This window comes from Gobio gobio (genome assembly GCF_949357685.1).
Source record: "Gobio gobio genome assembly, chromosome: 23".
NCBI lineage: Eukaryota > Metazoa > Chordata > Actinopteri > Cypriniformes > Gobionidae > Gobio > Gobio gobio.
The window spans coordinates 22724159-22736414 of NC_137119.1; the positions used below are offsets into that span (position 1 = coordinate 22724159).

Below are 12256 nucleotides of genomic sequence, written 5' to 3' on the forward strand. Positions count from 1 at the left end.
GTTGGGAATGCACAATAAATCTGCAGTCATATCAATGTCAGCCAATAGATGTTATGTTTTAATATTATTAATAAGTAAAAAATAATTTTACTTGCCCGACGGACAAGTATCCTGGTTAAAACATCAGAACAAAAAAATAACTAGGGAATCCCCAAAGTGCAAGAATGATTCTGCATTCAGTTAGTGTAAGTGGAGATCGATAGATAATAATAATATAAAACGACCTGACGTTAAGAAGGTTGTCCTGTTGAGGCTCGTGCAGCCTCTCGAAGAGAAAATCGAAAACAAATGAGCGCCACTCATACAAAGAAACTCAGTTAACATACACGGTTAAGATTGTGTAGTTTATATATATGATACAGTTTATAACATATGATACAGTTAAGCAACATCACACAAAAATGAGTGTTGTTTTCCTGAATACCATCACGACTGAAAATGACGCTGATTTCATACGCCAGTTCCATAAACAATTAATTAACATCAAGTCACTTACATTTTAGATGCAATATGGACTGTTTTGTTCTATTTCTGCAGCGAAAATAGTTCCAAACAAAGATCACAATAGAAAGGTAACGCATCTCACAGTAACAGCGTGTTACTGAATGATTCAGTGTTTTGAATTAATCGGTTGAATCAAAGATTCAATGACCTATTCGTAAACGACCGCCTAATTCTTGAATGAATCAGCCGTTTGAACGAATCGACTCAATGACTCACTCATTAAGACGGTCACCTGCTGCCACCTACTGGTGTTTTAGTTTCATCTTTCCAACATTTCTTATTTGTATATTCAAAAATATTTAATCTCATAACATTATTTAATGCAGTTGTAATTTTTCAGTGTAAATAATTTAATTTGATTGGTAACAGCCTATAGTGTCTTATTCTAATTTAATTTATAGATCAAATTTAAAAATATAAAATGAAAGCTGAAGCATAGCCTATATTTAATAAGATTATGGAAAGCACATTTTTTACTCGGACAAGTGAATGACAGATTTACTTGTCCGAAGGACAAGCATGTGAACAGGCTTAATGTCGAGCCCTGAAATAAGCAAGTATATTTAAGGCAAGAAATTATAGACAAATTACCATGGGATGCATTGTTTCTCATTGGTTAAACACAAATAAAATATTTGTTTAAAGGAACAAAACACTATGGATTATATTGGGACACCACTCCAAATCATTGAAGTCAGGTGTTCTAATCACTGGGCTGTTGGTTAAATCACCGGTAGAAATGAGAAATTGCGCTTGCAGGGGCACTGCTGTACGATCGAAAAGGGCACTTTCGTGATTAAAGTGGAAGGGGCTTGAGACCCGTCCGCCCCAACCCCCGTGTACGCCACTGCTTATCACCCTTAAATACATTCAAAATTGGTTATTAGATCAGTGCATCCCTACTGAGAAATATATGACAGTAATTTGCAGCAATTTGTGGAGGTGACAATCACAGTAAACAACACTTTATGCAGATCACACATCTTTTCTGTGGTTACTGATGTCCATCACAAAAGATAGGATGATTCAGGCGCTGTGGATCAATATTGTTCAAACTGAGCTATGAAGAGGAAAATGAAAGTCTTGTCTTGGTTGAACTCCATGAAGCTTTCGGCTCGACTGGTTGTCCCTGGAGCAGATGGGTTTTCAGTGCTCAAGGCCTCAGAAACGCACACACAGTCAGGCCTAATGGACTGTGTGAAGGTTCTCCAGCTGAGCTGCTGCTTCATCAAGGTCACTGAACAACAGGCTTCTCGTGAAGATACTCAGCAGCTCAAGGAACATTTCAGCCAATTACCAACACCAGACTGAGCAGACCTGTCAAAGTACAGACACTTAGAATGTGGAATATCGAGTCATGCCTCAAGCTTGCTGCTCACGGAACAAAACTTCTATTAACCAATCAGATTGTAGAGGTAAGGTAAAAGTTAAGGGCGTTTTCCTCATATCAGTGGTATCTTATGGTTATGGATACATTATTTTTGAATAGGAATACGGTTCTAGGATCAACAAAGGATGATTCAAAGGATGTCGACCTACTTGGCTAGATCACATTGTGCAGAACTGTATTCAAATTCAACAACAAAAAGAAATAGTAATTAATAACCTACAACGAGCACAGTAGGATCAGAATACCTCTATTGATAGTGAAGTTGCATGGGCATTACTGAAATAATGGCCTAGTGGTCTGTGCAAAGGAGCTATTGATAGTGAGAAGCTCAAAAGGTTTTAACGGTAATGCAGTGAAACACAATCAATAGACATGTCGATTCAGTAAGTGGACCTTAATCACAGCAACCTGATTTATCATGTACTCTCTTATACAATAGGACAAGCTCTGCTCTCAGGTTATACCATATTGTTTTAGGAAATGTGTTTGTGCTTCCGTCGTTCACAGATGAATGTGAAATCATGTCGGGCGGATATGGAATTTGTAGTTCCACGTATAAAATTACATTTGAGATTAGAGTTGGCAGAACACTATTGCTTCACTAGATTGTATACTCAATCCAAGACGTTCGGAGGAACAAATCTAGTTGCTTTGCTTCATAGAATTAAAATGCAGGCAGCATTTACAATCCTCTGCTGCTCCATACAAGTATCTTATCCTTAGGCAAGGTCCAGCATCAGCTCATTAAAGTGACAGTAGGCTAGGCTGCACACTTTGCATAAGAGGTTTGGGATTCTAACACACGGTTATCCTTCAGCCAGGTATACGGATCATATGAAAAACCAAACTTGAACTGTTCCGCCAAGTTATATTGAAAGTGGATGTGTACACGGAGCATATTAATGTGATTTATTCTGCAATTAATTTGGCAATTTATTTCTGAATCATCTGTTTTATTTATAGACTTGTTTATCTCTGAAAAAGCTTGACACGTTCCTTTCACAACATTGGCCAATTGCTATTACACATGGATTCACTCGAAATGTTGCAACCCATAAAGATCTCTATTTATAACCGCAATGCCCGCCCACCCTCTGAGTGTTCTGATTTGAGATGAAATTCATACTTTTTTTTTGTCTTTTCTTTCAGAAATCATCTCTTCAGGCTACATTTAGAGGATCTTTCATTGATCCAGGTGGGTGAAAAAGTGTATGTCTGTGTCTTTCTGTCTTTCTTTTCTGGAATTGCTCAGACAGCTCTAACACCCAGGATGAGACTAACAGGTGTTGCTGCCACCATGTGTGAATGCCAATTACAGTGGCTTCATAAGCTTTGCCTATTTAAAAGTTGTCGGTTCGGCACAATGCAGACGTGTTTGGTGTTTGGGCCCCGTGGGCTGGCGCTGTCTGTTAAAACCATATGTAAACTTTCCCTGGACTCCGTTTTGCATTTGTGTTGTTTGAAACCTATGAACAGCTCTTATTTAGATGACCAGATGTCAGTTTGTGCTAAATTAAACTTTTAATGCTGGCAAACAATCGTGTTCTTTGAGTCTCTGATACTTGCACCATATTGGGCGTTGATAATGATGTTCACTAATAAATATGATTAGGCTGAAAAGGATTAGGGAGTCTTAAGGGGTGTTCACACTGACTGCGATTAATTGCTGGAAGTTGTTGTGTCTGTGCTTTACGAGGTGGCAGATCACTCTCAGATAGAAAAAGGCTCATTAAAAGGAGGAAAATTCTTTTGCAATGAAGCAATGAAGCAATTTTGTCAGATTATCATAATTATTATTTATAGTCATATTTTTATGTCATCATATATTATTATTTATAATAATTGTTTGTCCAATAAATCAAAGTCATGTGGTGCAACCAACATGAGGAGAAAAAAATGTTAGAGAATTGTAATATTTGTATCATTTTGAATAACATATCCTATGTATTAGACTCTAGCATCCACGTAACCCAGAGAACAAAAACGGATAAGTTAGACTGTCATGGCACTAACACTGGGTTAAAAACAACCCGATTTCAGTTGTTTTTATCGGAAGGGCTGAGTAAATATAGGATGTTGGGTTAATTTTACCCAGAAAATTGGGTTGTTTATTTAACCCAGCATAATAAATTGATACATTTTTACTATAATACTAGCATTTTGTTTTTACTTTATACTTGAATTAATGTTTACGGATTGATTTACTCCACAGAACCAATGGTTTGCATGATAATTCCTTTATTTTCGTATAATATTTTACAGTATAGCATATTTTGTATCGTTTTAATATATATTGCCTACATTTAAGCCTGTTTAATGAATATTAAAAGTGTAATCGACCAATCTCTGTTGTCCCATTTCCACCGAAATGACGCTGGATCTCGTGCTGGAGCTTGTATCATGTTCAGCGGGGGAACTTCGAACTTCAGACCGTCGCCCTGCTTTTCACTCTCAGCCAAAATATGCTGTGACTGGCTCCATAACCTGTCCATAAACAAATAGTGAACAGTTCTGAAGAAATATTTTAACATCCTAAGTATATATATTCTGTATATTGGTGAATAAAATACAATTTTATGCAAGGCATCAGGCGTTTCCATCATGCAAAAAGACTGACGCGACATTGCGCCCCTGTATGTTGCGATATACCCTGTGTGTAAATGATATACAGAACAATAACGAATTAACGAACAATAACAAATTTATAGATAAAATAAAATGTACACAAAGCTGTATTTTACCGAAGACCAATTGGATGTCACTGAGAACTGCTCTCTCCTGAAGAGGTCATAAAAAGCCTGCAATAAATAACTCAACTCCTGGGTTGTTATGTCTGTCCCAGGAGCTGGGTAACACAAAAACTACCCAAACACTGAAAAAATAACCCCAAAAATTACCCAAAAGGCTCAACCCAGGAAGTGGGCAGAAAAAATAACCCAAGATTTTTTTGAGTGTAAGAATTAATTCATGATATTGCTTAAAAAATAAGCAATGTTTTACCTTAAAAACTGTTTAGAAATGATTTTGAATATGATTGACTTTAGGTGACATGACCATATTTACTAACAGCTTACTCCAGCGCAAACCCTCTTTTGGCATTAAAAAACTACTGTCAGTATTAACTAAAGACACACGCAGTGAAAAATTTGCGCTGAAAAAGCGTGGACGCAGTTATTTTTGTGCCTGACCTTATTGCATGTGCATTTGCAGGAGTTTCCCTTTGAAGCAAAATGTATGGGATGAGAGTATTTAAATCACAATTTACTAAGGTTCTGCCCTAGTCAATTTACTGGTATTTGTGCCATTATTTACCGCACCAAAAAATGTCTTAAACCAGGCGCTAATTTGCTCTGCTCTTGGTAGATTGCGTAGGTCATTATGGAAATGATCCGACTGCATCTGTGTTCTTTAATTTGCAAGTCGTCAGTAGATCGCGCGCAGAACTTTCCACTCCCATCAACGTTTTTATGGGATTGCGCTCTCTTACTGATTTCCCTGTTTAGTAAATCTGGGTTCTTTTGTTGCTTGTCACTTGGAAACACAGCTAGTTTGAACGTCACTTTAGACTCCGGCCTCTCCACATGTTCTACTTCTATAAAGGCCAGGACTATCAAGTCCTATTAATGAGCCCAGTTTAAAAGGCGAATGGACCTGAAAGAAGACCTGCATATCTCCCAAATTGGAACTTATTCCCTTAACAAATTTCAAACATAATTACCCAAGAGTAACGACTGTCCTGTGATAGCTGCAGCAGGCAAGTTACTCTCTCTCTCTCCTATTGCATTGAACATCTTATAACCCTGTAAATAACCATCCAAACATTGACATGTTTGAAAATGTATTTGAAGCCTTTCCCAGTGTGAAGAAGTGGACTCTTTTGAGGCCTCCAATAGAGCCGAACATCATGGGGGCTCCTCAAAACACTGACCTCCTGGGGGAAAGAGCAAACAGACCAGACCCAACTTTTGAGATGCTTTTTGTTCTGACCTGCTCACAGGGAACCAGCATCACAAAGATGAGCCCTGCCATTTCTCTCCAGCCAGTCCTTTCCTCTTTAATAGAATTCCTTCACTTGCCTCTCAGCATGGTGTCTTGTGTGTACTTTTTATTTATTTTTTGTCTTTTAATGCCCTTTGTCACTGCTTCAGCTGACTTTGCTAAGGTTTCTCTGAAAAGAGATGTTTTGATGAGAGGTTTCCCATTTTGACCCAAGGCCCAATTCCATTGCGGGATGCAAGTACTTATAGGTTGTTTGTGTTTTTAAGCATTCATGACTTTGATCTGGGGTAAAAAGGATAGTATTGCATAAATGTTGTCCTCTTTCAAGATTTTTGTGACGTTTTGGTTGAATATGGTTTATTTAGAACCTGTCGTATGAGCGTTTCTTCTCCCCTTATACTGTGCAACAACTTTCAAAGAAAACTAGGGATATCACAGGCGATGGGATAATATGAATGATGCCGGAAATATGGTGCAATGAGTGAGAAGTCCTGAGACCTGAGAAGGAAATGACCTAGAAAGTACTGCTTGTATCCTTCATTGATCTCACAGAATAGAGCTTTCAGTATCAATGATGCATCAGCAATAGGAAAAATAAACCCGCAGAGTGACCCATCATGTCTGCAACACCTCCGCTAGTGTTTAAGAGCACAGGTTTGTGAAGCATTAAAAGCCTTTTAATGGCAGGATAAATGTGGCAGCACTATAGCAGATGTATATGTGATAGTATATAACCATTATATGTACATGGGCAGGGCACATTTTATTTCATGGGTCATTGTACAAAATGGGTGTCTTTAGCGGACCTCCTGCATATGCAAATGTATAAAAAAAAGACTTTAAAATTCAATAGCTGATAAAAAAAATGGCTTGTTTCCTTTTTTGTTTTATTTCTAATAGCTGCCTTCTATATATTTAATATCTATCTATCTATCTATCTATCTATCTATCTATCTATCTATCTATCTATCTATCTATCTATCTATCTATCTATCTATCTATCTATCTATCTATCTATCTATCTATCTATCTATCTATCTATCTATCTATCTATCTATCTATCTATCTATCTATCTATCTATCTATCTATCTATCTATCTATCTATCTATCTATCTATCTATCTATCTATCTATCTATCTATCTATCTATCTATCTATCTATCTATCTATCTATCTATCTATCTATCTATCTATCTATCTATCTATCTATAAACTGTACACTGTATATGTGCTGTTTTTATACAGTGGTATCAGATGGAGCTGTTCTCTGTATGGGTGACTGTAGATTGAACTGTTTTTTAGTCTATTGATCCAAAATTAAGTTTGGCATCATAATTTACCATGACTTTAGTTTCCCGCAGGTCCCCTTGCAATAATGAAAAGCAGATTCGGATCAGAGTTTGTTGAAAGATGCCTCTCTGGAAGGTGGGACAGGTCAGATATACTTTAATGAGAAGTGAATGTCTCAGATGAGTTTAATTGTATTAGAAATCTTCATAATAGAAAAAAGAAAGAGGTCACGAAGTGATAGACACAACGAAACAAAGAGTGGTGCAAACTGTCATTGCAAATGTACATACTCATATGTTGAGATACTGAGTTTGCAAACTCGCTGACAGGTCCAGATGATGTCCTCTAATGCTTGTCCTCTGTGTATCGTTTTTGTTCTGTCAGGCTGTAGTCCACAAGAGAGATGAGGAAAGCAGGTTGTCAGATGTGATTTCACAATGTAAACCTACTTGTTGATAGACAAACTTCAGATGGACTAATTTGCAATAGATTGTGTATTTGAAAAGTGGGCAAATGGTAACTTTAGTAGCTTTAATATATGTGTGTGTGTGTGTGTGTGTGTGTGTGTGTGTGTGTGTGTGTGTGTGTGTGTGTGTGTGTGTGTGTGTGTGTGTGTGTGTGTGTGTGTGTGTGTGTGTGTGTGTGTGTGTGTGTGTGTGTGTGTGTGTGTGTGTGTGTGTGTGTGTGTGTGTGTATATATATACATATATATATAATATTTTTAAATCAAAGTTACACCTTGAAATGACAGGAGAAACGGAAGTCATGCAATCCTTGTATAGGGGTTTTTCAAATATTTGTATAGCAATCATAAGATGTACTGCTTTCATAGTGCATAGAAAATGCACGTTGAATGTTAAATCAGTAGAAATAAAATCTTGTTATTTTTTTCCTGAAAAAGTGACTATAACAATACATAGTTACAAAAGATATGCATTGTTTGAACATAAATTTGTGTCGCCATTGTGTGTACACAACCACCCTATAAAGGTAAAAAATCTAGCCACTTGTCTTTTTTTATCCCCATAAATAATAAACAGTGTCTCAGAACAAGTCGTGTGCAGATTGCAACTTTTGTGACATCACATATGTTTAGGCCCCGCCCACTGCTGGTGGACTCTGCCTTATTATTAGCATAAACCCCGCCCTGAGTGAGCTGTACACAGTCCGCCATGTTTATCTCCTTGCCAGAGCATTTAACAGCAGCATTCAAGTAAGAAATATGTTCTTATTAATAAGAATAAAGAGCAGTCTGTTTTTGTTTTGTTGTTGGATTCATATTAACATCATATTGTATATAGTCGTGGGTAATGTATATTACACTGCTTTCACTTTAATACACAGATCTAACATACCGGTACATATGAGATTTCTTTACTTGTTTACATTACTACAAGTAAACTTTACATAACTGACTGTGTGTATTTGAACGTTGTGTGTTTTTGACAGTTTAAGCACAATACGACGTGAAAGAGAACTTAGTTCAGTAATCACAGGGCACTGCGTCTGACAGCCAGCTTTCTGTGCGCTCAGAAAACCATATATCAGAAGTTTAGGCTGATATGGCTTTAAAAACCTGTGCAGATAATAAACTTTCATGATGATGAAGAACTGCAATGTCATGCGAGTGTGACCGTGATAGAATTGATAATTAAAACCAAACAGATGTTTTAGTTTTTGGCAGAGTATCAGAGGCACAAGCTGTAGGCTCTGCCCTCTTTTGGAAAGCTGGGTGGGGAGCAGTAGCTCATTTGCATTTAAAGATACTTGCACGAAAACAGCATGTTTTTTCTTCCACTGAAAAATGATCTGTGGTGTATTTTGAGCTGAAACTTCACAGACACTTGACACGGACACCTGAGACTTGTAAAAAAAATGGTCATAATAGTAAAACATTATATTAGTTGTAATGCCTTCAATGGGAAGGAAATATAAACACTGGCCTCTTGGAAATATAGATTCTTATATGGCGTCAATAGGATTCTGAAACGCAGATGGACTGAACAATACAGCTGCTCTCTCATTTGTCAAATGGCTGAGGTGCTTGAAGAAGAGCAGCTCTATTGTTCACTCCTTATGGTCTCAGTCTACCCAGAGTCCACCTTGCTCAGCCGATTTTCCTCTGTCAAGTCTTCTCTCCCTTGAGCATTTTGCATATTGTACAGTAGCAGCACTCCTAGTGCCACTGATTAATTGCCTGAATAAATGCATTGTAGTCACTTCATTGTATTTGAAGCTTGACAAATGAAAGCCGGAGTCTGTTTCCCCAGTACGCCTCTATTCAGGCGAATTGTGAGAGTAAATGTAAATCACTTGTTAATATGCAACCGAGAAATGGCCATCTTTATTACTGATACATATGTATAAGTTTAACACTGTGTCATTAAATAATTGAAGTATTTTATTCTAATTGAACTGGATGAGGTCTAACCGCTGGGGTGCAATTCCCAAAAGCATTGTTATCCAGCTGTGGTTGCATGTTTTGTCGTTACCATAGTTTAACGATTTGGAATTTCCCAAAACTATAGTTCCAACTGCAATTGTCGAGCTGTGGTTAGAAGCATAGTTTCGAGTTAATACTCAATTGATCGTGCTCTTGGGCACAATAAGCAAGATAACATTCAGTACATTTTCTTAGTTATGGGCGCTTTGTGAAGCTTCGAAACCCTTGCAAATCATTTGTTTTGAACCAGTTATTCAGAGCACATATCAAACTGCCAAAGTCACGCAATTTCAGTAGGCTTTGCTATGTCTTATACTACGGGGAAGTTGAATGCATGAATCTGATTGGTCGACAAACCCACAGCAACAACAAGCAAAAAAATAAATTGGTAAACAATAGGATAAAAATGGCAAATTATTTCCATCTTTTTTGCCACAAAATTATTTTTTTTATTATGTATGGAAACATACAATCTCTTTCTCCCGCTCTTTTTTTCCCACTCAAGCACACACACAGTTACGAAGATGCACAGACTACGTATTTCACATACGCTTATAGAACAAAGCGTCAAAGTATCATCAATTTATTGTTTATCAGAGGCTTTATTTTACTCATAAATATGAAAAACCCCATAGGATAATCTAGAAGGAACAAGTGGAGAATTAGACTTCCGGATTCTGACATCACCTTCACCCTCTACAACGGTTTCGAAACGTTTTTAAATTTCAATGGTTTGCTGCTAGGGGTGATGATCTCTGAACCCGTTAACCAATGTCTTTATGGTTTTTTAAATGTTTTTTGAAAAGTAGAGACTTGAAGTTTTTAGTTAAAACCCCTTTAATAGTTATAAGTTAATACTCGACCTCCAATGTCACGTGTGACGTTGTTAATGACAGTTATATATTGTTGAATCAACATGGTTCAAACAATTGAGCGAAACTAGCTAGCTAATTTTTTCAACAATGCTTCATATTGTGGTAGTTAAGCGGCGAGTTACATCATTGTAGGGGAAAAACATCCCAGGATAGTCTGGTTTACTTTTGGCGGTCTCAAAGCAAATGAGCACAGATGCTGTGAGGTGGCTTCTTATCTGAGTAGCTTGTTGACCAATCGCCTCAGGTTAGACCTGTATGCCCTCTACACCACAGCTAGCCTGCTGTGTCAATTCAGCACACATGCAGTCTTAATGCTGTGCTTCCACTTACTCTCTGTTTAACGCAGCAGTATAGCTCCTCAGCCCATGGCAGCTGTCTCTTTTGAAACATACCAACCCGGACCTGCCATTTACATTCACTCCCGCAGCAAATATGGTAATCATTGTGATTTAAACCGGTGTTTAGCAGTTTGCTCTAAGGGGATATGCCCATGAGCGCAATTCAACTCTCCGCTGTACTTGCACACATGCACCAATGCGTTTGGTTCAGCAGAAATAGAGCCATTACCGTGATCGATGATTTTATCATGTCAGCTGGTTGCATGGTGATTTTGTTCAGCCGTGACTCTAGATCTTTTGTTAATTTTTATCTTGTTTATATTTTATTTATTGGCACCGGAATGGCGAGTGACGTTGAGAACTCATGAATATTAAATAGCACGAACTGACGTTGCTAGTTGATGTTCCTAGACTGTTTAAGTCACATTATTTTGATTAATACACAAATTAACCATCACTTTGGTACTATTCATAAACTGATTTCCTATGCAAATGTAGGCTACTTGAATTGTACATTTTACAGCATTGAAAAACTATATTTTGGCATTAACATGCAATATCAAAGCTGGATTTTATTTTTGAGCAGATATTTTATTTATAAGGAAGGAAGGAATAGATAGATAGATAGATAGATAGATAGATAGATAGATAGATAGATAGATGGATGGATGGATGGATGGATGGATGGATGGATGGATGGATGGATGGATGGATGGATGGATGGATGGATGGATGGATGGATGGATGGATGGATGGATGGATGGATGGATGGATGGATGGATGGATGGATGGATGGATGGATGGATGGATGGATGGATGGATGGATGGATGGATGGATGGATGGATGGATGGATGGATGGATGGATGGATGGATGGATGGATGGAATTTCAGACTGTAATTTTCTCAAATCACACTGATTTGTATGCAGTTTTATTATTTTCACTTAGTACCGCTTTCAGTTTCCTTAAACCTGAAAGAAAATTAGTATTTTTGGAGCCATGGATTGCCGTGAAAATTTCCAGTGGGTTTTTTTGAAAAGTGTTTATGAGTAAAATGGTGTCTGTGATTAAAATGACTTGAAGAAACATCCATGTTTTGTGCAGTGAATTACATAAATTACACACTTTCATACCTCAAACGTGAAGTTTTGAAACTGTTGAGCGCTTTAAAGTTTAAAAAGGGTTACCACATAAGGGATTTGCTAGTAAGTTAAAGCGCTCAGCTGATGTCACATTAGAGAGTAGACTATGCATAATTAGACTTATCAGAGCTTCTGATGCTCTTGATTTCACATTTTCTAAAGAGTAGGAGTTCATGAAATGTGTTGGTAACAGCATTTAACTGTGATATTGACTTTGACACGTTATATCATTAACTTGCCTTTTATAAGTAATATAAAGCCAAAGTAAAAGAGAC

General features: G+C 37.4%; 1 protein-coding gene across 1 annotated transcript in view; it reads left to right on the plus strand.

The window, feature by feature from the left end:
* sema5a (sema domain, seven thrombospondin repeats (type 1 and type 1-like), transmembrane domain (TM) and short cytoplasmic domain, (semaphorin) 5A) overlaps positions 1–12256 on the plus strand; it is a 167374-nt gene that overhangs the window by 63930 nt on the left and 91188 nt on the right. Inside the window, exon 4 of the mRNA XM_079806938.1 lies at positions 3044–3089. Coding sequence (XP_079663064.1) covers positions 3044–3089 — 46 coding nt within the window. The remainder of the gene's footprint in view (positions 1–3043; positions 3090–12256) is intronic.